Source organism: Nothobranchius furzeri, chromosome 16 (assembly GCF_043380555.1).
Source record: "Nothobranchius furzeri strain GRZ-AD chromosome 16, NfurGRZ-RIMD1, whole genome shotgun sequence".
Lineage (NCBI taxonomy): Eukaryota > Metazoa > Chordata > Actinopteri > Cyprinodontiformes > Nothobranchiidae > Nothobranchius > Nothobranchius furzeri.
In genome coordinates this window covers 2,043,544-2,070,734 of record NC_091756.1, presented here as the reverse complement: position 1 = coordinate 2,070,734, position 27,191 = coordinate 2,043,544, and the positions used below count along the sequence as shown (strand labels likewise).

The following is a 27,191-nucleotide window of genomic DNA, read 5'->3' as shown; positions in this document are numbered from 1 at the left end:
GAACCCAGCAAATTGCATCAAGTCAGCAATCCTCATACTAAGCAAGCATGCAGCGACAGTGGAGAGGAAAACTCCCTTTTAACAGGAAGAAACCTCCAGAGAATCCTGGCTCAGTATAAGCAGCCATCCTCCACGACACACACACACACACACACACACACACACACACACACACACACACACACACACACACACACACACACACACACACACACACACACACACACACACAGACTATATAAATAAACTTGAATTGAATTGATTTTAATCATCACCAGAGTGTGAATGTGAGTGCATGGGTGAATGACTGGTTGTGTTGTAAAGCACCTTGGGGATTGTAGAACCCTAGAAGGCCCTGTATCAAACACAACCATTTTTCATTTTACCTGGGCAAACTCGTGGAGCCCAGACCAACCTCCAAGGTGACAGCAGAGGAGGAGGGTTGCATGAGAAAAGCAAGCTCCCGGTGTCCTGTTGTACAATGTATGCACACGGTGTGGCATCGCCACATTAGATCAGTGTTGAAATAAAAGAAAATATTTTAATTAGTTGCTCAGAGGATATGAGGAAATGGTCTAAACAATTGCCAGAGTATAATTAAAAAACTGTGCCACTGTGATTTTCTTTTCCACTGTATGTAACTGGGTGAGCCGGGGTTGTTCAGTGTTTTTGTGTTGACCCGAGCTATTAAGAGAGGGCTGCGTCAGGAGTGGAGGGAGAAGAAAAAGAACCGAGCATGGATGGGTGTGGTGCAGGTGTCAGCGTGGATCTGATTAGTTATCAAACTAAAGGTCTACCGCGTAACTGAGGAAAAACTCAGTAGGTCTGTGGGTGACTGTTAAAAAAGAAGATTAATAATAATAAGATTAGGGGTTTAAGCCAGAGAGAAACCCCCGACGATCCCGCACTGGAGCGTGCCTGGATATCTGCGCTCTCCAGCTGAATGAGAGGAACCACCCCAGATCACCTGCCTCACCGCTGATCAGCGAAGCCAGATCGGTGGATGTACCGGGTCAAAGACCGCCGAACCCGGTGAGACAGACCCTTTTTTTTTATATTTTTGTGGTATACCACTTATTTTCTATTTTTTGCTAGCGGCCGCATATTTTTCTCCCCCTTTTTCTTCTTTGGTACTGGTTCGGTTGCATTCGGGTCGGTGCGTTGCGCACCAATCAGAGACTTCCTAAGCGCATTATGGAGGCGCTGTAGATGGACATTTAGGGGGTTAATTTCCACGGAGATGTACACCAAAGGCATGTATGAATGTCATGTGATTCAAATTGAATAACAATAGAACCATACGTGGAAGATCTCAAGTGGTTGGTGTCCTGTGTCTTATTTGTATGGAAGCCCTTTGGTGCCAAGAGATGATGATCCAATGCTTAATCATCTTGGGTTCAGAAGTTGTTCTTTCAGAGTACCCTCAGATGTGAATTAGCAGTCCCTCACCTGGACTAAAGTCAGGGGGTGGTTGTTATGACGGGTATACATTTTCACAGGGTTATCAAGCTCATAGTTTTATCAAGTCATACATGTTCAGTAGCAGAACCTGACATAAACCAAAGGGTCATCAGCATAACGTAAGAACCTGCTGAACAGGTACTTATGTTCCGCTGATTCACACCTGTTGGCATAGGAAAACAAAACATGCTATATGGTGATCCCCAAGGGCCGGAGCTGAGACCCCACAAGTTTCTCTAAAGTAAAAATTATGATTACAGACTAGTCAGATATCCAGCACATATTAACTTTTACAGCCTAATGATGTTGGTATTCAAGTATTTTGGCTTCTGCACTTAGGACATTTACGACAAATTTTAGCTTCCTGAGGCAGTTCTAAGAGAAAGAAGAAAATGGGAAAATGACTCACTCTGGCACAACTTGTTTGATTTGTGGTTTCACATATCCATCCACTGCTTTTGCTGCAACATAAATAAATGGCATTTAAGTATGGACACCACTGTACTTTCAATTCTATAGTGTTTTTCTCCACACATGCCAAAGGAAGCCCAAATCAATAATGTGACGTTTAGAGAAGAAGCCTCGCTGATACTTACAAAGTGGAGGTGTATAGTACTTGGCGAACACCTCATCTTTGGGTTTGTCAGGGTAAAGAAACAGAAGGTGATTTAAGTCACTGATGCGGTCGGCCAGAGAACGAATAGAGAAGTCCTTTGTTGTGTAGGGCAACAGGTTCCAGACCAGTCTTTCACCTTCAAAACATCAAAGACTACAGTTAAAATCCTAACACATCAAATCAGACACAAAGCAAAGGCTAGAAATCAACACAGATCACTTCCACACACAAAAGTACTACAGTACTCAGTAGGATGCAGGGCCCATCCCCCCCTGCAAGCACAAATGCACAGGTGTGGTAGAGCTGCCACAATACTTCTCTCAAGAGAAAAAGATTAGTCCAACAGGATGGTACCAATAAAAGCTAATATTTCAGTAAAATGTCAGCATTTATAAAACACATTCAAGTAACAATAAATAGTTTATTTGAGTTTAAGCTGGTGCGTTAACATTGATCTCAGTGATGGCTGAGTTAGAAACTTCACCAGTTTCAAACATGACACCACTCTGCTGCCCTCTGCTGGCCACATACTGCACTTACAGTTATGTGGAGCAGGGAGGTGCTCTTCAGGGCATTTTCAACCAGAAGGGAGCTGAAGTCACACCCATCTTCCAGGGTTCCTGCAGGATTCATCAAGTCAAATTCAAGACTTCTCAAGTCCGTTTGTAGACCACTTCTATAAAATTTTAATACCTATTTCATCAGCAAAAAAAAAAAAAAAAAAAAAAAAAAAAAATCCTTCAACTTGTTTTGATTTATTTGCCTTAATTTTTTATTATATTTTGCTAAATCACTTAATAGAGAACAGCAGCAGAGCGGTTTGAGCTTTCACAAAAAGGGTGACTACAGTAACGTAAAACATGCTTAAAATATAACAGCATCAGTAGGGCGGGTACCAGGAGCTACTACTTTAACGAGGGACTGCATACCATCAGAAAACTAACTCCACCCCTAGTCATGAAAGTGGGCGTTGCCAGGAGGCACAAAGTAGCATGGTGAAGTGTGGGGAATTTCCATCCTGGGAGGGAGTGGGAGTGGGAGGAGACTGTTAGCTTGGCCTGCCAGACTCCTCCTCCTGTTTAAATCAATCAGCGCTGAGCAGTGTACGTCACACACCATAACGCCGACTTTGTCATAAACATGGCGACTGAAGCGGAGTTCGCTCTTTCCTCTGGTCTAAATGACTTGGACACGTCTTTAAAACAACAAGTAGAAGCGCTAAAAGCCTTTCTTCTAAAGAATGATGCTTGCGCCGTCGCCAGACGCCATTTTTGGCTACAGCTAAAAAACGACAGTGTCGCAGACGTCATACACAGCGACGCTCAGTTTCTCATAAACAATGAAGACAGCGGCAGAGTTCGCTGCGGCTCTTTCCTCTGTTCTAAATGACTCAAATGTCTTTAAAACCACAAGTAGAAGCGCTAAAAGCATTTCTTCTAAAAAAAATAAAGATATTTGCACCGTTGCCAGACGTCTTTTTTTTTTTACAACAGCTAGAAAACGACAGCGTCGCACGGTAGTTGGCATTTCCATCTTTTTTCCGATAGGTTACTTTTGAGCTGCCTAGTCCCACACCTCAACTGCCTCTCTGCCTGTGAGTTACCAGACTCTTAGAGCAGAATTAAACAGTCTCCTAGCCTAGACTGGTCCGATGACGTGGGATTGTTCCAGCCCCAGTCATCACAAGTTTAAAGTGCAGTAGCCACTGTTCTGCCACATGGGGGCAGCACTGAGACGTATTTAGACCTAGATTCTAGATTTAATCAAGTTTAACCAAACATGTCAAAATATGCACAGAAAAGGAAAATTTGCATTTGTAAAGACCCAATTTTACAGTTAATTAGCATAAAACATGTTATTTTGGGGTTTAGTTTCCCTTTACCGATACCTGGTTTTTGATGGTGGTACCTTAAAGATACTGTAGCTGAAATCTATATTTTTTATTTTAAGAGAGGATAACAAACTACTTAAAGGTTTTGTTCTTATTGCATATATTATTATATTATATTTATTTATATTACACTTTATTTAAATTTTTTTCTAAGCAAAAACAGTAAAGCTACAGTGCAAACAGTAAAGGCACAAAATTTAAATATTTATGTAAACTAGCCCTCATTAATGCATGACATCATGTCAGTAACAGCAGTAATAACAACCTCCTGAACTGCATTTATAAAGCTGCAAAACAGCAGCTGAAGTGCTTTTATCAGCCTCCATCCTCACACTCCTCCAGTGTTTTAGACGGAGATAAACTCAAATGTACTTTTCTGCAGCCAAAGACGTTTTCTTAAGATGATGCCCTGCATGACAACCATTCGTTAAATTGCTGCTATTCATTATTTTCATGGCACTAATCTTTAGCTGCTGCTCTTTTGCAAAATGCACCCAAATGTTTGAGGTATTTTTTAACATTTTCATCCACAAACTGCAGAGAAGTGTTGATGAAAGGTCTCCTCCGCTCACAACTTGACTCGGGATCAGTCCTGTGACCCGCGGTGGCTCATTGGCAATTTATCCTCATGTAATTCCCTTTTCATCTATGAAGGTAGCGCGACTCGTGTTGCGAAGGACCACAGTCACCAATTCTTGTCATGTGTCTTGCCCATGTATGTCTGATCTCTGAATTGTGTGTACAAACAAATTAAGTCATAAAACATTAGAAGTAATTTGGAGTTGCGAAGGCCTAGTGTTATTTCAAATGTTTATTTTTCTTCCCAAAACTGTTTTGGCTTTTTGGAGGCCTACATAGCAGCTACGCTAGGGTAACTCCCCATTTTTGCACTTGTGTCAGTTGTAGTGTAAATTTTTTTAAAGGTTTAAAAAGAAAAATCACAAAACAGAGTAACAGCATCCCCTAGAATGTTTCAAATCAGCCTTTTCATTGACTTTACTTCATTGTACAGTTCCGGATTTCAGTACGCATTTAGAACTGCCCAAGACCACAAAAAACTTTATTGAACCCACGGTGAACATCAACCATGAAGTCAGCCATATTGGATTTAAGTTGCGATTTGCGTTTTGGTCATCATTAGGGTCTGAATTTGATCAGACTACTCCTTTAATGTTTGCTTGATCGACTTGAAATATGTGTGGAATTGTTCACTTCAGGGTGTGTTCCAACTACAGGGCAATCACACTCCTGAGCCTCCCTGGTAAAGTCAATTCAGGAGTTCTGGGTTGGGCATCGAGCATAGACTGGAATTGGGATTAACTGTCAGTTTTTCCTGGAATTGTTTAAATCGTTCAAATTGTTTTATTTCGATTCCTAGTTTTGATTCCCAGTTTGCCAACCGGAAGAAGGATCCACAGCCGATCTCCGTAAAAATAAAATGTGATCTGCAAATTCCAACCAACGCCTTTCAGAGTTGCTCATACCACCTGTCGGTTGCTCCTGCTTTACGGCAGAGACCCCGTGTGTTGGGTAAAAACTGATATTTTACAGTTAATAATGTCTTTAATGGTTTGACATCTGGAGGTTTTAAACGAAGGTTCATTATTCTTCCATTTCTATTTCTCTGGGAACAGACAGGGTTTTGTAAGCTCTAACAGGGAGGACTGACCTTGCCCTCGGTACCAGACTTGGTGCTGGTGTCTCCCTTATCAGTAGTACTCAGGGTTATGGGCCAGACAGCTCTGTTGTTTTAGAAATTGCACCTGGTGTGCCTTCCTGCCTGGGAGGCTGTGAAAACCTCGAATGTTTGTGTGTAAATGTGTGTGCGTTTTATCTTTCTGTGTCTGCTCAATAAATTCTCTTGAAGGACTTGGTCTGACGAGAGTGAATTGTCAGACCTCTTGTTTGGTGTGTATTTCATTCCTCCACTTTGCAAAATCTAAATAGTTTATTGTTGGTCGATTATTGGTATATGGTTTTGAGCCGCTGATTATTATAACCCCTGCGTGTTGAGCTTTCCCTAAGGTATTCCTGGATGGGAGATAAAATTACCTAACACCGTGTGCAGACTAGCTTTAGCGGCTAGCTCTGATGAAGACAACAGGAGTGGTCAAAACTGTCAGCAAGGCAAAAAAAAAAGCTTTCCTGTGTTAAAAAAGAATCTAAAAATGCAATCAGAAGCAACACACAGAAGGAATCTACAGAACAATGGATGGATGGATGTTCATAAGGGATGGGCAATCAAAACTGACCCAAAAACCTGAGTTTTCATGTACGTTGAAGGCGCAGGGCCAGGCCTCAAACCTGAGCTCTTTCACATCAGGGCCGACTCGCCCCGCCCAGGAATGGTTTAATGCATTTATATCTGGGTAGCCCGTTTCTTTTCTCATGCTCAACTGGTCCTTTTTTCAGCCCTCTTCCTGAAACGGTCTGCTTTAGGCTAAACTAACTCAACCCACCTACGGCCAACTGATTGGCCAGCTAAAATTCACGCCAGCCATTAGCAGGAGTCTCCGATTGGTGGACAGAATCAACCAGTGAGTGCTTCTCGCATGTCAATTCATCATCATTCTGGATACTGAGGAGTAACTATTTCCTTCTGGCACTCGCAGAGTACAGACACTTCTCTTTTTGCTCCCTTATTTTCTTTTTCCAAGGCTCTTTGTCCTGTCAGCCCACACAGCGCTTCTCTGCATTTCTTCTGAAAAACCCTATTTTTTAACAATGGATTTGATAAATGAGTTTCCTCCGTAGGGTGGCCGGGCTCAGCCTTAGAGATAGGGTGAGGAGCTCGGACATTCGGGAGGGACTCGGAGTAGAACTGCTGCTTCTCCGGATCGAAAGGAGCCAGTTGAGGTGGTTTGGGCATCTGGTCAGGATGCCTCCTGGACGCCTCCCCGGGGAGGTGTTTCGGGCATGTCCTGCCGGCAGAAGGCCCCCGGGTCGACTCAGGACATGTTGGAGAGGTTACGTCTCCAATCTGGTCCGGGAATGCCTTGGGGTCCTGCTGGAGGAGCTAGTGGAGAAGGCCGGGGAGAGGACGGTCTGGAGCTCCCTAGTTGGGATGCTGCCCCTGTGACCCGGATCCGGATAAGCGGAGGAAGACAACGACGACGGATTTGATAAATTGGTCATTCAACGCGATTGATAAGATTTTTACAACAATGAGAACGGAGCAGGGGGCTCCCACTTGCCCGCAAGGGACACACCCGGCAGGGTATATGCTGGATTCCTGGAAGGACTGGAAGATTGTATGCCTCTCCCAGCTGTCCATTGAGGACGTCGAAGATGTGTGGATGTTTGGCCTGATGATCGCTGAATTCCTTCTGAGTGGAGTGGGAGGATATCTGGTTTTCTGGAAATTTGGGAAGACGGGAGCGATTGGAGGGCGACCCGCACCCACGGAAAGCACCGTCCGTGTGGAGACCTCACAGAATGGGACGCTACTCGAGGTGAAGCTGGGCAATGTTCTAGCTGCGATACCGGTATTAGTGCGCAAAATGGATGTCATCTCTGAGAGGGTCACCGGACGGTGTGGACAAGTTTGAAAACCTAAATTGGCTTCACTGAAGGACTTGAATGATCAGTTTAAAGACTGAAGGAAGAGAGGAAAATTATCTCAGCCTGACCCAAACAAAGTGTTGTTATCCTAATCAGGCACCATAGCAGCCTTCGAGATGCTAACAACAACCCCCCCCCCCGAAGGAATGCAGACAGATGCTGTGAAAACATCAACCTGCAGGAGTCAATGTGCTCTGCGCTCCTCCCAAGATCTCCCTCCCACCTGTGGCTACAGTGACTGAGCGCCGTAGATGGCTGCTCTCGCTGGGGAAACAGGACCCCCCCCCCCCCCCCCCCGCCTTCCTATTGGAGTATCAAGTTATGTTGTGTCTGAAGTCTGTTGCTTATCTGTTTGAGGTGTTTTTTTTGCAGAGCAAAGCTGCCCTCCTGGTGGGAGAATAGCTATGAAGTGCCTTTTTTCCCTCCTCCCGAATCAATTCCTCATGTTACCCTCATCTCTATTAAGGTAGCGCGACTCAGGGTTGCGAATGACCACAGTCACCAATACTTGTCATGTGTCTTGCACATGTATGTCTGATCTCTGAATTGTGTGTACTGAAACTCTAATTTCCTTCTGGGATTAATAAAGTATCTTTGATTTGATTTGTAAACATCACCTCTGACTGAAGCCACCTCTCTCTCTCACTGAGGCATGTTGTGTACGCATACCCCTAGTGGTCCATGAACACATTACTGAGGGTATGCAGAAGAATTTATATTTCATTACCCAGATGGTGAAAGTATTTGCTGTGCCCTGGTAAAAAAAAGTTGGCTGGGATGTGTTATGCTTAATGAATACTCAAATAAAGCAATTCACGGTTATATCATATTATCAATTATCAATTTAGGCCAACCATGAGTGTGCATGAATTTTATCGTGCTGTATCAGCTTTGAAATAGAGACTGCTGCTGAAGTGTGCAGCGCATAGATTATTTGTAAAGAAGATGCGGTAACATTGGTTACTGATGTTGAACAGAGAAAACCTTCTCAGCGAATACTTCTGGCAACAGTAGTCTTCCTTCCTTCCATCCATCCATATATATATATATATATATATATATATATATATATATATATATATATATATATGTACACGCTTATCCAGAGTCGGGTTGCGGGGGCAGCAGCCTAAGGCGAGAGGCCCAGACTTCCCTCTCCCCAGCCACTTGGGCCAGCTCCTGAGGGGGAATCCCAAGGCGTTCCCTGGCCAGGTGAGAGACAATCACAACATGCCCTATAGGTTATAAATTGTAAGTCGCTTTGGATAAAAGCGTCTCCTAAATGAATAATCATAAACAAAGTCCCTCCAACGTGTCCTTCAGAACTCCTCCTGGTTGAACGTGCCAGGAAAACCTCACCAGGGAGGCGTCCAGTAAAATCTTATCAGCGTAAATTGCTCGTTAACACTTATTCCCTTACATGCCATTAGTTCTTCTAACACATGATGAACACACAGGCTTCCAAACTTTCAAACATCTCCTGTGGTTTAGCTTGAATACATTTCCATCCGCAGCTGTTTCTCCCATTACTAACGCTCAAGTTTTGTGCAGCTTCTCTCTCTCTTTCTCTCTCACCCTGTGTGCACCTCGGATATGACCTCTAATAACCCCAGAACCGCTGATCAGAGTGTTGCTCAACTTTATGGGCAGAGAAAAAGAATAGCATCGAACACAGAAAGGGCAGCCTAGAGCAGAGTATAGCTATTGGAGAGCCACAGACAAACAAAGCTCTCTCCAGAGCCACCCAACTCGGCACATCCCCCCCCCCCCCCCCCCGCCCGAATTCAATTCAATGCAAAAATACTTTACTAATCCCAGAGGGAAATTGATTGCTGTAGTAGCTCAGAATAATAATAATAATCAAGTCATCAAAGAGTTGTTGTATATTACAATGGCTGTTGGCAGGAAGGATCTCCAGTAGCGGTCAGTGTTGCAGCCAAACTGAAGAAGCCTCTGACTGAAGACACTCTTCCGTTGTCAGACAGTCTTGTGAAGAGAATGCTCAGGGTTGTCCATCATTTTCTTGATTCTCTGGAGAATCCTTCTTTGCATTATCTCCTCCAGCGGTTCCACAGTCGTCCCCAGAACAGAACCAGCCTTTATTATTAGGCTGTTGAGCCTTTTCAGGTCCCTGCTTCTGATGCTGCTACCCCAACAGACGATGGCTGAAGAGATTACACTCTCAACAACAGACTTGTAGAAGATCTGCAGCATCTTGCTACAGATATTGAAGGACCAAAGCGTCCTCAAGAAGTGCAGTCTGCTGTGTCCCATCTTGTAAACGGCTTCGATGTTCTTTCTCCAGTCCAGTCTGTTGTCCAGGTGAACTCCAAGGTGTTTGTATTCCTCAACCATCTCCACTTCTTATCCCATGATGGAAAGTGTTTGACTCCACTCTGTTTCTTCTGAAGTCTAAAATCATCTCTGTTTTGTTCACATTCAAGATCAGATGATTGTTTCCACACCATGTCACAAAGCGCTCCACCAGCTCTCTGTACTCAGCTTCCTGTCCATCTCTGATACACCCGACAACTGCAGAGTCATCTGAGTATTTCTGTAGATGACAGGTGTGATTTGTACTGGAAGTCTGAGGTGTACAGGGTGAAAAGGAATGGTGAGTGTACAGTCCCCTGTGGTGCTCCAATGTTACTGATCGCCTGGTTTGATGTGCAGTTCTTCAGCCTCGTAAGCTGTGGTCTGTTTGTCAGGTAGTCTTTATTCCAGGTGATAGTTGAGGCCCCCACCTGTGTCTTCTGGCAAGCAAACTGCAGCAGGTCCTGATATGTCCTAGTTTGCTTATTCAGGTGGACCATCAGGAGCCTCTCCAGGACCTTCATGATGTGGGATGTCAGGGCAACCGGTCTGTAGTCATCATTGACTGATGCACGAGTTTTCTTTGGAAGAGGAACAAGGCAGGATGTCTTCCACAGGACTGGAACCTTCTCCTGGGCCAGGCTGAGGTTGAAGAGGTGCTGCAGAATCCCACAGAGCTGCTCTGCACAGGCCTTCAGTACTCTGGGGCTGACACTATCTGGACCTGCAGCCTTGCTCCTGTTCAGTCTCTCCAGCTCTCCTCTTCACCTGACTTCTAGAGACAGATAGGTGGGAGGGGGAGGTAAATGGGGCAGCAACCTCTCCTGACTTGGTTGAAGACAGATTTATAGAACCAGAAGAGTCCATGACTGCGTTAGAGGACAAAAGAACTGGCGTGTGACAGGAAAATGTTGGATCAGAGGAGGATGGGATGTCTGATTGGCTGGGGACAGGCAAGGAGGATGCTGGGTTTGTTCCTGAACTGAACCTATTGAAGAACTTGTTCAGTTCATTGGCTGTGTCCAGGCTGCCATCTGTGCAATCCTTCCTCTGCTTGAAGCCTGTGATCTTCTTCATCCCTGACCAGACATTTCTGATATTGTTCCTCTGTAGTTTGTTCTCCAGCTTCTTCCTGTATGCCTCCTTGCTGTCTCTGATCTCGATCTTCAGTTGCTTCTGTATACTCCTCAGTAATTCCCTGTCTCCCTCTTTGAAGGCTCTTTTTTCTCATTTAGCAGATTCTTCAGTTCACTGGTGATCCAGGGTTTGTTATTAGCAAAGCATCTCACTGTTCTGGTGGGTATGATATTGTCCACACAGAAGTTTATATAGTCAGTGACACATCCAGTCATGGCATTGATGTCCTCTTCATATCCTTGGCAGAGAGTCATCCAATCTGTGATCTCAAAACAACTCTGCAGGGCTTCTTCAGCGTCTTGTGACCATTTTCTAACAGTTCTTCTTGTCACAGGTTGCCTCTGAACAAGTGGTTTGTATTCTGAGCAGAGAAAAACAAGATTGTGATCTGATTGTCCCAGAGGAGGTCTTGTTTTGGACATGTATGCATTCTTTACATTTTCATAACACAAATCCAATGTCTTGTTTTCTCTGGTGGAGCAGCTGACAAACTGTTGAAATGCTGGAAGTTTGGCAGAGAGCGAGGCATGATTAAAATCGCCAGATATAGCCACAAATGCATTGGGGTGCTGGGTTTGTAGCTTAGCGACAATGGAACTGATGGCATCACATGCATTTTCAGCAATGGCTGAAGGTGGAATATAAACGGTTGCCAAGACAACACTGATGAACTCTCTTGGCAAATAATATGGGCGACAACTTACTGCCAAGAATTCAACATCTGGACTGCAGAGACGACATTTCACTGAAACATGACCTGGATGGCACCCTCTGTTGTTGACAAGCACTGCCACTCCACCTCCTTTTCTTTTCCCGCTCCTCTTCAGATCTCTGTCTGCTCGTACAGTCAGAAATCCTGGCAGAGAGACGCTGGAATCGGGGATATGGTCCTGCAGCCACGTCTCACTGAAACGCATAACACTACACTGCCGATACTCTGGCTGAGTCCTTGAAAGGGCTTGGAGGTCATCCATCTTATTGGCCAGTGATCTCACATTGCCCATTATGGTCGATGGAAGAGACGGTTTGAATTTCCTCTTTCTCTGTCTCTGTTTTGCTCCCACTCTGCACCCACGCTTCTCGCGTTTTAGCTCATTTGGGATTTGTGGCTTCAGTTGAGGTATTATTTCAGCCTTCCCAATGTTAATCAGCTGCTCCCAATTCTAAACCAGCTTGTTGCCATGGTTACGCATCATAACAAATGCTCAAAAAGTGATAAAATAGCAGTAATTATAGCAGAATTCCAAGCTTCGCAGCACCAGAAACAGAAAAGTAAAATATCCAAAAAATTACTGTTCCTCCTGAGAAACCAGAAGAAAAAATGTCAAAGAAAAGGCAAAAATTACATATAGTCAAAAGAGCCACTCCAACATGCAGCAACCCAGAGCAGCGCAGTTCCAGAACATGAGGACAATGTATTAATATTAGAAGCCCAGTAACAATACAATTAGGAAACATCATGCCATTGTTGAGGTTCTGCCCTCAGGAGAAAATTGCTACGCAACCTTTTCTCCAAAAACTGTGTCATCTGCGTTCTGAAAAAGCAGATAATAAATTCCAGCGCCAGCAGACTCCATGTCCCATGAGCCTTGGCACCCGGAAGCAGCGTGATGACGTCACCAAAGCGAAGCCGGACCTCGGAACTCCCAGGTCCCGCCCGCATGAGTGTGCTTAAGGGCTGAAGCGCAAAGAGGAACTTCCTCTTTTGTTCCAGGACTTTCTTCTGGTTTGGAGAGATACGCTCGCCTTTTGCCTCCGGACGCGTGGGCACAGGCCGAGCTGTTTGAAATCAACGGAGAACGTCATCTAATCCGTTTGAACGACGAGGGACGTCTGGTTCGCTCAGAGAAGAGTTTTTTTTTTCTTTTTTCTCCATCTCTCTTTTCTCCCGTTCTCCTATAGTTCAGAACAAGCGGTTGGCCGTGTGATCGCTTTTAAGTAGAACCGGGTTTTCCTCTTCCGTACCAAAAACGCCATCAGACAATCCAAGATATATGCTACACCAGTTGGACAGGCTGGCCACACTTGTACTCTGCCTGACCCAGATCAGTAACTGGCTGTCCAGCAACTTTCTTGTCTTAAATGCTAACAAGACAGAGACCCTGATCGCTGCGCCCCCGGAACTTCAGCCAAAAATCGAGCAAGAAATTGCCTCTTTTTGCCCATCAGCTAAGGCCAACATTAGAAACCTAGGAGTTATTTTTGATCCAGCTTTAAGTTTAGACTCACACGTCAAAACCATCTCCCGCTCTTGTTTCTTTCAACTGAGAAACATTTCAAAAGTCCGTAAATTGGTTTCTACTGCAGATCTGGAAAAAATCATCCATGCCTTTGTGTCATCACGCTTAACTACTGTAACGCTCTTTTTACTGGTCTCAGCAAAACCTCCCTCTCACGCCTTCAAGCCATCCAAAATGCAGCAGCCAGACTCCTAACCAAATCCAGCAGACGAGCTCACATCACTCCAGGTTTACAGTCCCTCCACTGGCTCCCGGTAGAATATAGAATACAGTTTAAAGTTTTAGACCTGACCTACAGAGCTCTTAACAACCAGGCTCCAAGCTACCTATCTGAGCTTTTATCCCCACACACCACCTCTCGGAACCTTAGATCCACATCTGAAAACCTCCTGGCTGTTCCTCGAACCAGACTGAAAACCAAAGGGGACAGGGCCTTTCAGACTATTGCACCCAGACTTTGGAACAGTCTACCTTCAAATCTCCGTCTCTCTAACACTGTAGAGGTCTTTAAAAATCATCTAAAAACTCACCTTTTCATCCAGGCGTTCCCTCCCTAAATGTTCTAAAAGATGGCTTTGTTCGGGTTCACACCTTCACTTTGTTTATACTCATGATTTTATTTTCTACGTTTATCACTGCTATTGTTTTTCTGATGTTTTTATTGGTTAGAGGTATTTGCCCTGATCTTTATCATGTTGTACAGCGCTTTGTGATTTATATCTGTGAAAGGCGCTATATAAATAAACTTTTACTTACTTACTTACTTACTTACTTACAAGTAAGGTCCGTTTGTTTTTTTTGTTTAATATCTGGGTTGTTGTCTGTCAGCTGTGGCCAGGCTGACTGACTGTTAGATATTTCATTCGCCTTTGATTGATTTGTTGTTTTTCTTGAGCTTAAACAAACAATTTGAAGTGTTTTGAGTAAATTACTGTGAAATGAAAGTTTGCCACATCACTGTTTGAAAGTTTGAGGAAACTTTACACACACACACACACCCACCCCTCCCACACATCGGTTCTCAATGTGGGGGTGAAAGTTGACCAAACACACACACACACACAAGTGGTTTGATCCTTTCCAGCCAGACAGAAGAATCAACCATTTTGTTTCAAAACTACCTCCATCTTGAGTTACATCACATCAGATCATTATTTCACATTACCATTTTATTGTTTAATTACTTGTTATTCATTTGATAAAATAAGTTGGTGGATATTAATTAGCTAACACTTTGGAAGGAGCTGAAGTGTGTATATTAGTTAAAAAATGTTATTGCCAATTAAGCATTTGTCTCAAGTGAGTTTGTTTGTGTTGATATAAAATAACTGCAGCTCGTTAAAGGTTTCATGGAAAGTTTAGACAAGATTGATAAGAGATGCGGATTCATTGTTCCCCTGTTAAAGGGGTTGTGCCCCGAGGACGTCGAAGGATTTCCTAATTACATGATAAATCGGTAAATATTTCCATATTTACGAATTTATTGATGAATCCAAAAAACTAAGTAAAGCTTACAAATTATTCGTTGACTAATAATCACAACACCATCCAATTCATGGAGTAATCTCAATATATTTTTACTGGCTCTCGGACATCTGTTGTGCCATGTAAACCCCAAAAGCAATCTAACCAAATTTGAAAAAGAAATACATAATCTATTTAACAGTGGGCTTTTAGTGACCTCTGACCTTTACATTTTATACATATTGTGACAATCTGTTGAAATATTTGGAAAAGAGAACAGTCAATGTGGTTTTCTGTAAGACTCAAAACATTTTCTACCATGAGGTTTACACAGCCCCACTGCTCAAAAAAATAAACCAACAGAACTGTTCAGAGATTATTAGAGGTCCTTATATACAGATCCTTCTAAAAAAATTTGCATATTGTGATAAAGTTAATTATTTTCTGTAATATAATGATACACATTAGACTTTCATACAGTATATATTAGATTAATTACACACAACAGTAGTTCAAGCCTTTGATTGTTTCTAATATTGATGATTTTGGCGTACAGCTCATGAAAACCCAAAATTCCTATGTGAAAAAATTAGCATATCATGAAAAGGGTTTCTAAACGAGCTATTAACCTAATCATCTGAATCAACTAATTAACTCTAAACACCTGCAAAAGATTCCTGAGGCTTTCAAAAAAACCCAGCCTGGTTCCTTACTCAAAACCGCAATCATGGGTAAGACTGCCGACCTGACTGCTTTCCAGAAGGCCATCATTGACACCCTCAAGTAAGATTCTGAGTGAATAGGCTGTTCCCAGAGTGCTGTATCAAGGCACCTCAGTGGGAAGTCTGTGGGAAGGAACAAGTGTGGCAGAAAATGCTGCACAACGAGAAGAGGTGACCAGACCCTGAGGAAGACTGTGGAGAAGGATCGATTCCAGACCTTGGGGGACCTGCGGAAGCAGTGGACTGAGCCTGGAGTAGAAACATCCAGAGCCATCGTGTACAGGCGTGTGCAGTAAATGAGCTACAGGTGTCGCATTCCCCAGGTCAAGCCACTTTTGAACCAGAAACAGTGGTAGAAGCGCCTGACCTGGGCTAGAGAGAAGCAGCACTGGACTGGTGCTCATTGGTCCAAAGTACTTTTTTCAGATGAAAGCAAATTTTGCATGTCATTCGGAAATCAAGGTGCCAGAGTCTGGAGGAAGACCGGGCAGAGGGAAATGCCAACATGCCTGAAGTCCAGTGACAAGTACCCACAGTCAGTGATGGTCTGGGGTGCCATGTCAGCTGCTGGTGGTGGTCCACTGTGTTTTATCAAGGGCAGGGTCAATGCAGCTTGCTATCAGGAGATTTTGGAGCACTTCATGCTTCCATCTGCTGAAAAGATTTATGGAGATTAAGATTTCAGTTTTCAGCACGACCTGGCACCTGCTCACAGTGCCAACACCACTGGTAAATGGTTTACTGACCATGGTATTACTGTGCTCAACTGGCCTGCCAACTCTCCTGACCTGAACCCCGTAGAGAACCTGTGGGATATTGTGAAGAGAAAGTTGAGAGACGCAAGACCCAACACTCTGGATGAGCTTAAGGCCGCTATCGAAGCATCCTGGGCCTCTGTAACACCTCAGCAGTACCACAGGCTGATTGCCTCCATGCCACGCCACATTGAAGCAGTCATTTCTGCAAAAGGATTCCCGACCAAGCATTGAGTGCATAACTGAACATAATTATTTGAAGGTTGACTTTTTTTTGTATTAAAAACACTTTTCTTTTATTGGTCGGATGAAATATGTTAATTAACTCTAAAAAAACAGGTGGTTACTTGTGGTGTGCCTCAAGGTTCGATCATTGGTCCGCTATTATGTAATCTGTATATGCTTCCTCTTGTGCAAATTGTTCAGAGGCACAATGTTAATTATCGTAAGATGATATCAGATGACTTACAATTATATTAAATTTCATTGTCTTCTGGTAATACAGCCCCCCTTCACTGTCTTACACAATGTATTAAGGATATGGATGCCTGGATGTCTGAAAATTTCTTACATTTAAATCAAGATAAGACAGAAATTCTGGAATTTGGTCCAAACGCACAGAGACAGACAGGTGTAGATTTTCTCGCCTCTCTGTCTCTTCAATGTAAAAATGAAGCACGTAACTTGGGTGTATTTTTAGATAGTGACCTGAATAAAAAAAAACATATTAATCATATAACTAAACTAGCTTTTTTCATTTACGTAATATTTCTAAAATTAAACATTTTGTATCAAAAACTGACATTGAAAAGCTAATCCATGCATTCATGACTACCAGGCTGGATTATTGTAATGGTCTCTCAATTGGCCTCCCTCAGTATGCTACTTACAGATTACAGCTAATTCAGAATACTGCTGCTCATGTTCTGACTGGAACAAAGAAATCAGAACATATTACTTCTGTTTTAAGATCTCTGCACTGGTTACCAGTTGAAAAACGAATTGATTTTAAAATCCTACTGCTTGTACTGTATATAAAGCTCTCAATGGCCTTGCACCACAATATATTACAGACATGCTAGTACCTTATATACCAGTCAGACCACTCCGGTCTGCAGATCATGGGTATCTTGTTATACTACGTACACGTTCAAGTCAGGGGAGGCTGCTTTTAGTGTATATGCATCTAAGATCTGGAATACTTTGCCTTTATAGAAGAGGGAAGCAGCTACACCAAATATTTTTAAGATAAATTTAAAAACTTTTTATTTGAACAAACATATGGTTAGGCTGTATTATGTCTAATTTATATCCTCCTTTTATAGATAGTTTTATTCATAGATAAGCGCTTAGAATTATGTTTAACTGTTATCTTAGCTTAATTTTATGGCCGTGTATAGATGTGTGTGCAAATGTGTGTGTAAATGTTTGTGTGTGTGCAAGTTTGAATGTATAGGTTTTAGTTTTATGTGTATATTTGATGTATGTATACACCATTTGCTGTTAAAGTGTGTACATATTTTATAATTGATTGTTTTATTTAGTCTCTTTTACTGTTAAGCACAATGAGTTGTTACCATGCAGGAAATGTGCTCTATAAATTAAGTCATTCATTCATTCATACTTGAAGGACAGAACTCAGTGCATTACATCTGATGGGTTGTCCTCTGAATTTTTGAGTGTCCACAAGGAAGTACCACAGGGTTCCATCTTGGGACCCCTCTTGTTCATTATGTATATCAATGACAGGACAAAATATGTTGTATGCTAAATTGCACTTTTACTCTGATGACACAATCATTTACGGTTGTGGAACAACCCCACTAAATGAATTCTTGCAGAAAGCTTTTAATGAGGTCCAACAAACAGTTCTGCTGTTAAAATAGGTCAACAATGCTGACAAGACTAAACTAATGTAGTTTTTAAACTAAAAAAGAAAAGCATCTAAGGATGCCCTCAGTGACCACTCGAGGGAAACATCATAGAGGTGGTCCACACGTACAAACACCTGTCTGGCTCCATGACTCCCTCTCCTTCAAGCCCCTGTAGATAATCTTGTGAAGAAACTCAAACTCAGACTAAGTTTCTTTTTTTTAGAAAAAAACTGTTTTTCTTTTCTGATCAGCTGTTACTTTGTGTTCCGTTTTTCCGCACCGAACTGAGCTAAAGCGCTTTTGTTCACTCTGCTCCTTCTGCATGGAAGAGGCTGCAGGAAAACTAGAAGTTAACCGAGTTTATCTCCTTGGATACGTTTAAAACCAGACAGAGAGCACTTGAGACGGATTCCCTGTGTTGTAACTAGGGTTGTCATGGTAACCAGTGTAGCGGTAAACCCCGGTAAAAAAGTTGACAATAATAATAACCGTCTTGTTTTTAAAACAATCTATTATCTCGGTGGGTTACCGTGGCTACGGTGTAGGCGCGGTGACCCTTACCAGCCACCGTATCATCTGCTGAAGTTGCCGGCGGCACATGCGCACTTTGTTGTTTACAACCTAAACTTTCTTGAAGCTAAAGCTGAAATAATGGTCAAAGGAGGAGACGGCAGCGCTCAGGACATTTTTTATCCCTCAAAGAAGACAAAGTGGGAAGTACGGGCATCTTTTGGATATTTGAAGAATGCCGAGGGACAGTTGATAGAAGACGGCTATCCTGTTTGCAGCACGAGCAGAAAAAGTGTCTGTGAAAGGCAGCAACGCTTCAAATCTCATGACACATCTGCATGACCATCACCCACAACTCTACAGTCAACGCAAGGCAAGCTAACGTTAGTGTTTTAGCTAAAATGCGTGATCCGAGGATTTGGGTTGAGGGAGAATGCAACGAGTCGCTATATAAAGCAGCCGCAGCGCCGCTACCTGCATATAAACCGTGTCGCGGACACCCCCATGTTGAAATGACGCTATGCATTACGGGGCTCCCAGGGGCAGATAAGAGTTGGTCTCTCTCCGAGAATAATTATGAATTTAACAACGATTACTGCCTGATGACATTTTCCCACATCTGCAAAGCTCACAGGAAGAACACAAACCGAGGACAACATTTTCCTGATATAGGGTTTATTACTCAAGTAAGGGTAAAAAAGTATCTGATTAGAAGGCTACTTGAGTACTGAGTATCATCTGATCTAATATTTTTAAATGATGACATCAAACAGACATAAAATAAGAAGTTATGGGCAAATATTGGTATTTTAAAGACTAAAGGGGAAAAATGTAAACAAATAAACAACAGAATTACAAAATAACACATTTTTGGCAAAATTTAGACACAAACTGAGGACAATATTTTCCTGACATACAGGGTTTATCAAGTTGTCTGAAAATGTAACACGTTTAAAAAAATACCGCGATAATACCGAAAACCATGATAATTTTGGTCACAATAACCGTGAGGTTAAATTTTCACACCGTCACAACCCTAGTTGTAACTGCCTTCTGTGATTTTACACATAGCATGTCTGTGTAACAGTAAAATGTATCTGTAACTTTTGCTGCCTCTTGGCCAGGACTCCCTTGATAATCAGGTTTTTAATCCCAATGGGACCTTCCTGGTTAAATAAAGAATTAATAAATAAACAGTTGGAGTTGATATAGTGTTTTATGCTAAGCTAAAGGAGTACAGCCTGGTCAGGAGAAGGACTGGGCTCATTAAAAATGATTTTTCCCCCACTATCTACCTCTGGGAAATATGTCAGACAAAATGAGAATTTTGGGTGAAATATCCCTTTAAAACAAAATAACGTTTTACCTAGTTTGTTGGGATTTTCAGCTGCCCAAGCAATAGTGATGCCTCCAATCTCAGAGTCACTGAATCGTAGCAGGAAGGTGCCATTTGTTTTGGACAGGAGCATGTCTTGTGCTTGCTGCTTGTTCACAAATCCCAGAATGGCCCTGTAAGTACACAAATACTGTAACACATTTACACAATGGATTCACAGAGATAACATTATTTTCAAACAGAACACAAATACTTGAGTCCTTGCCAAAACCAGATTTGAAACAGGGTACTACGAAAGAGGAATTGGGAGCCAGTAACCTCCATTTCCGGTCAGCTTATTATTTTGTACCTTTTCAAGAGTATGTGCTGCTGTAGCAAGTGAATTTCTCCACTGTGGGATTAATAAAGTATATTTTATTTTGTGCTCTTCAAAGATTAAAACAAGTTCACACTAAGCACACGAGACAGACGTGACCGACTCTGGAAGTGCCGTGGACAACATTCTGCTACTTGCCACATTCTCAAGCACGACCGGTTTTGCAGTGGGCCAGAAATGGTGTGGGGTGGGCTAACCCTAACCCTAACCCTAACCCTAATGGGCCATTCCCATCTGTACCGGGTCGGCCCGGGCCGGGTAGCGTAGGTTGTTTACATATCTGGGTGGCCTGGTATTTTTCCGGGCCAACCAAGGCTCATTCTCAGCCCTCTTCTCGAGGGGGTCTGCTTCAGGCCGACCAGGGCCAACACACCCACTGCTGACAGCAAATTCACACCTTCCATTAGAGCAAGCCTCTGATTGGTGGGTAGAATCAGCCCACATGGGCTCAAGACAAGGATGTGTGGAATCAACCGGGCCAGGCTGGGGCCGACTGGGGCTACCCGGCCCGGGCCGACCCGGTACAGATGGGAATGACCCATATACAACCTACGCTACCCGGCCCGGGCCGACCCGGTACAGATGGGAATGACCCATATACAACCTACGCTACCCGGCCCGGGCCGACCCGGTACAGATGGGAATGGCCCAATAGCGAGGTGCCACAATCACAAGGGGGGTTAATGCCAAGCTCCGGCTGACAACTATGGTGAAAATGTAACTTACTATCTATTGCAACCACTTCCCAATCTCTTAGATCCTCATCTGCACTTCATCTGGTTCAACCTCGAGCTCGCCTTGCCACCATGGGGAGCGGAGCTTTCAGTTGCTCTGCTCCATGGCTCCTGAACTCACTTCCCTCTGCCGTTAGAAATACGGACTCTTTTCCATTATTCAAGGCACACCTCAAAACCCACTTATTCAAACAAGTTTATTCCCTTTAGACCTAGACTTTAGAATTGTTTCAAATTTTTATGTATCTTGTTTGTTCTTATTGCCCTATCTCACCTCTGTTGTTTTTTGTTTTTATCTTTGTAAGGTGACCTTGGGTTTGAGAAAGGCGCCCTCAAATAAAATGTATTATTATTATTATTAAAATCAAAGTAAAGTCATGGCACAAGATTTGATTTTTGAACAAAATCGGCTGAGATGACAAACTGGAGCGCTGCAGAGCTCCAGCAGCTTCTCTCCGTTAAACTGGAGCTCAGATCACCAGAAACTGCCCGGTGACTGTTGGGAACGGACACTTTTAGGAGCGGCTTGTTGAACTTCATGAGCACGGTTTCAACCGCAATAAAACGCAAGTTACGTCCAAGATAAACGGAAGTCCGCTGCAGCGCGGGGACCGCCCCCCTACCCCCTTTATGCCGCCATCGCCTAATCTTTTATAAAAAGGACATGATTGCACCACATTACCGCCACGGTATGACCACTTCTAAATGACCTAGGGCTCCCTGATGCCGCCATGGAGTTATGGCAAATTGATGGCATTGTATTGTAAAAATGGCTTTAGATGAATCATTAAACTCACCTGTGTCAGTGTGCCCCGGGGCAGCTGTGACCATCGGAGTGCGAGTGTGTGTTGTCATGGGTGAAAGACTGTGTTAAAAGACCGTGTGGACTGCAGTAAGATAAATCTAAAACTAAAAAATACTTTTTCTTGATCTTTGTAAACTCCGCTGCTGCTATTCAGATTTGACTCTGTACTCATTGATAAACAGTGTTGGCTTCATGGTGAATAAGTCGGATAAATCATTACCCATCATTCCAGTGAGGCTTGAGATGCTTCTTCATTAGCTCTACCACTCCATCAAACCACTGCCAAAAGGTGAAGCTGCGTCCAGGTAAGTTTTCCTACAGAAATTACAAACTGTCAGGTTTATGTCAAGTTCTTTCATTAAAACATACACGTGTGCATTAAAATGTGTGGGACCTGTTGGGGAAAATCTATTATGCTCTTTACGGCTGGTAAATATTTGCGATGGTAATCCGTGGTATGGCAGTGCCGCTACTTTGGACCACATTTGTTAATCTACACTGTATTGTTTTGTTACTTCTAATAAACTGTCAATAAAATATAAAGATATTCAACAAAATTCTATTCAAATTCAACAATACTTTATTAATCCCAGAGCAAAATTCATGTAACATTCTATAAAAAGATGTATTATCAATATTATTGAGCCTTTCATATTTAATTGATGATGAAAATAGGTACTTAGGGCATGCCAGGGAACCAACACTTATATAATATTAATAATAATTTGACAAAGAGGCAAAAATATAGTTTCTAAAAATCTATTACTATATTTTTACTACTACTGATGATACAAGATAAATTATTATAAATGATGATTTCAGACAAGACAAGACAGCTTTATTTATATACCACATTTCCTACTCAACGGCAACTCAATGTGCTTCACAGCAATAAAGACAATCAAAACAAATACGCAACTGAACAATGGGATTACATAAAAATAAAACTGGAAATAACATAATATGAATTAAACATTGTGAAGAGAGCTAAATGTGGTCAAACAGGAATGACTAAGTATGTGAAAACACTGATTAAGCTAAAGTTATAAGGAGACTAAAACTAAGGCAGTAACAACTGGTACAGTTAACTACAAAAACAACTGTTGAAAACTAACACAATGTCAGTGCTTTGAGTTGGTAAGAAGGCTAATCATGAATTACAAAAACCAGCGATGACTAAAAGTAGAGAACTAACAGAAATTCAGTATTCTGGGCAGATAAAAATAGTAACCAGGAATTACTGAGTGTAAGACGACTGTAACTAATGCAGTAAAAGCTGGTACAATATACTACAAACACTGATGACTGAAATTAGCAACTAACAGTAATTCAATACTTTGAATAGGTAGGGAGGCTAACCAAGGGTTACTAAGTGTAAGGGGCAGAAAACTAAAAACTAGCTCAATATAAATGAGAGATAACAAAGAGTGGTCAGCGGGAAATGGCTAAGTATGTGAAAGCATTGATTAAACTAATAAAACTAACAGTGAAACAGGTAAAATGAACTACAAAAACAGCATTTGACTAAAACTGGAAGTTGGGTTGGAGATTAGAGGTCAAGGGGTAACAAATCGAACAGTGAGTCCTTCGTGGTTTTGTGACATTCTCCTCAGATCCACAGTTCCACGTAAGGTTAGGTTAGGAATAGGTTAGGAGGGGGGTGAAAGCGAGTGTTTGTATTCATTCCACATGATGATCCACTTCCAGTAATCCAAAAATGTATCCAACCGGGTGCGTTCTGTGTAGGAATAAGGGAGCTCCCTACTCAATTCTGAATGTTGTAAAGATTTCATGAATGGTGTTCTGCGACCAGTTGATCAGATTCATCCTTTTAAAATACAATTCCAGAAATATGCTGGTGAAGGTTCTCCGTCATCCAGGTCATGGTAATCCAAAGAGTTCAAATGAAGGCAACTTGACTTCTTTGGTTTCTTGAAGATGTTTTGCTTCTCAACTGAGGAGCTTTGTCAATTCTGACTGGAATATAGGAGAGTCAAGCTTATAAACTGTAGCTGTCTGTTATTTAACGAGCAGAAACTACTCTGAATACCCCTCCTCTGATGAGTTGTCACCTTCAACGGTGTGTCCCTTGTCCTTCAGGTGTAGGTGAACTGCAGGGTGTTGACCTGAAGAGGTGGCTCTCCAGTGTTGTGCAATGCGCTTGTGTAACTGTTGTTTTGTTTCCCCGATGTAAACATCTGGACATTCCTCACTACATTGGACTGCATAGAGCTTGGTTTATGCTTGGCGCGTTCACTTTCCGCTTGGTGATGCGGCTCGCGGATGGAACGCGTTTCACAACTCGCAGCGTTTATGGTTCATGCGGCTCGTCTCTGCGGTGAGCCAATATTCTCCCAAACTGTAGGGGGCAGCATGGAGCTCTACGCCATGCATCCAACACTACACCATAGTAGAAGTAGAAATTACTGTTTACAACATGGCATTCCAGCATTTTTAACAGTGTCCTCGTCTTTTCTGACAGTGCGAGCTATTTCTCTCCAAGAATTATTAACAACATGTTGATCACGGTGATCTCTGAGAGCTGAATCATACAAATGTCTGTATTTACCAACCTCTGCCATACTAGTTCTTGCCGGTCCGCCATGTTTTTCCATGTCCGACCGTCCACGTGGTTAGAAAATTTCCTAGGCGGAAATTTTGGGCCGTGCGGAGACGCGGTGGAGGGGCGTGGTTGTTAAAATGACGCAAAATGACGCAACTTTTCCGTGCGGAGCCGTGCGGACCGCGGACGCGTCAAGCATAAACCATCCTTAACCCTTCCACTGTAGGAGTGGGTCAGATAAACAAGGAGGATAAATTATGCCACTGAGCTTCTGTTTGGGTGTTATGTCTTTTGGATGGACCAGTTTCTGTCTGAGGGTGTTGTTGGGTTTAAAGTTTACCAGGATGTTGTGTTTGGAGAAGATTGTTTCTAGTTTCTCTGAGACTCCTGCCACGTATGGGAAGACAGAGCCTTTGTATGGGGAAAAAGTATACATCAGACACAGATCAGCTTACACGTACAAAAATCCTTTTGAGACTCCTTTCTCACTTGACTTGATTTGTGCGTACATGGTGCGTTTGAACGCTGAGAGGAAAGCTGGGAAATCCAATTTTCCTTTAGATTTAGTCTAAACTTGTGTTGATGGGACAAATATGTTTTTCTGTGGAAAAACAGAGTATCTCAGGATCCTGTGGTTATAAAAGATAGACCTGCATTTGATTTTTAATGATCTAAAATTATTTATTTAGACATATGTGTTTGTGAGCCATGAAAACGGTGAAAGGGTTTTAAGAAATGACTAATAAATGGCAGAGTGCTTCTCTGAGTGGAAAAAAGCAGGCTTCAAAAGGAGAGAGGCACGAGAAGATGGCACGGCGTCATAGGACGCCAAAGTCACACCCGTCAACTTCGGACCCAAGAAGAATAAAAGAAATGAATGCAAGTCAATGGTGCTAAAAACGCAATATTTTTATTCCACTTGTTTTGTACCATGGATTTCAAATATGATGTCCGGGAATTTTAAAGATGCATTTTGATACCAAGAACGCTCTTATTTTCAAATGGGGGAAACACTATTTTAGGTTTAGTGTGAAAATAAGTCCAGGAGTACAAATGCACTTCACGAAAGTGACGTCATCAAACCAGAAACAGAGAAAAACAGAAGGAAAATGGCTGTAAGTTCAGCGAACTTCAAATCCTTCCTTCAGGAAGAAAGAAGCACCATAAATCTGGTCATGTGGTAAGTAGCAACTACACTGGGGAGAAATAGCGTTTTTAGCCCCGCTGACCTGCATTAATTTTTTTCGTTCTTCTGGGCACTCATGAGCCGACCAGAAAGGGAGGAGACTTAGGCTCCCTATGGTGATCTTTCCTCTGAAGTTAAAGTTACACCTGCACACTTTTCAGTCTGGTTATAACGAGACAGCTATTATTTAGACCTATTCAGACGTTTTATAGGGATGACAGACTGATACACTGTCCCCATTTCTGTGTTAGCAGGTGCTAACGTCTGTATGAGCTAAGCTACGTTAGCCATTACAAGCTGTTGTCAACATAGGTGTGAATAGAGAATAGTGTTTGTGCTCTGTAAGATGAATAGAATGATTTAGTTGCATCGCCAGACTTGCATTTGAATTTGAATCAGATTACATCAAGAGCAAAAATGCTGCTTAGCATTGTGGTTTTGCTAGGTTAGCTTACAGCCTCTTTAAAATCCACCTAATAAAAATGGTTTTAAATAGTTTAGAAACTTCATTGCACAACTCTGTTGACATGACTGTCAAATGTGTGGTTTTGAATGCATCATAAACTATGATGAAGTCCTCACTGAACAAGTTGAACCACAACTCCCAGCATGCACCAGACAAGGAAACACTTCTCGGGCCAGTTTATGTGTGTGCACAGTAACATTAGGTAGTTTACATATTATTGTGCACTCACATAAACTGGCCCAGGAGCCACTTCCTTGTCTGGGGACAGTGTGTCAATCTTTCAGACCTATAAAACGACTGAAATGGTTTAAAATAATAGCTGTCTCATTATAACCTGACTGCAAAGCATGCTAGACTTACTTTTACTTACTTCAGAGGAAAGATCACCAGGCCACTGCACCATCTTCTTGTGCCTTCTCCCGGTTTGATGCCTGCTTTTTTCCAGTGAGAGAACTGCTCTGCCATTTATTAGTCCTTTCTTATAATCCTTTCACTGTTTTCATGGCTCACGAACACATATTTCTAAATAAACCGTTTTAGATCATTAAAAATTAAATGTAGGTCTATCTTTTATAACTACAGGATCCTGAGATACTCTTTTTACCAGAGGTGGAAAGAGTACTAAAATTTCCTACTTAAGTACCAGTACTTTTATAATTTTTTACTCATGTACAAGTAAAAAGTATTGTAAATAAAATGTACTCAAAGTAAAAGTTACTTAGTGACATTTTTGTCAGCGTAAAGATGGTTACATCAGTGCAAAACCACAACACCAGTTCACAACACGCTCGTGTGTGCACACACACACGGACACACACACAGTTTGATGGAAGGATTGCTATCCAATCAGTGAGAACAGGACGTGCACATTGATTGGACGAGGTTTTTCTAGGATTGTACGTTTCAACTGTGATTAAAATTATTCTTTATTTTGAAAAACAAAGTTATTTTTAGACGCCATCAGTATGTGAGGCATCTCAATGTCCTCATGACAAAACTCTAACATGAGACTGTGCTCTAACCTGTCACATAACAAGCTAAATGAAAGTCAAACATTTCAGATGGACCGTATGACAGCTGCTAACGTTGGCCCTGCCCTACTTTACCTCTACATTACAGTTCCTTTATCCATGTCCATCCTAGAGCTCCTCTCTGACCTTCATGCTCATTTACAGCAGCTG

The 27,191-nt window shown here is 42.4% G+C and overlaps 1 protein-coding gene across 4 annotated transcripts in view; it reads right to left on the bottom strand.

The window, feature by feature from the left end:
* LOC107396992 (signal transducer and activator of transcription 5B) overlaps positions 1-27,191 on the bottom strand; it is a 175,932-nt gene that overhangs the window by 10,512 nt on the left and 138,229 nt on the right. For 3 of the 4 annotated variants that reach the window (XM_054736403.2, XM_054736404.2, XM_070545342.1), the window contains 4 exons: positions 22,016-22,110; positions 19,911-20,053; positions 2,058-2,213; positions 1,871-1,922 (listed from right to left, as the gene is read on the bottom strand). In XM_054736403.2, coding sequence (XP_054592378.1) covers positions 1,871-1,922; positions 2,058-2,213; positions 19,911-20,053; positions 22,016-22,110 — 446 coding nt within the window. Of the gene's footprint in view, positions 1-1,870; positions 1,923-2,057; positions 2,214-19,910; positions 20,054-22,015; positions 22,111-27,191 lie in introns of those variants that run through there. The other variant, XR_008560500.2, reaches the window with a different exon arrangement.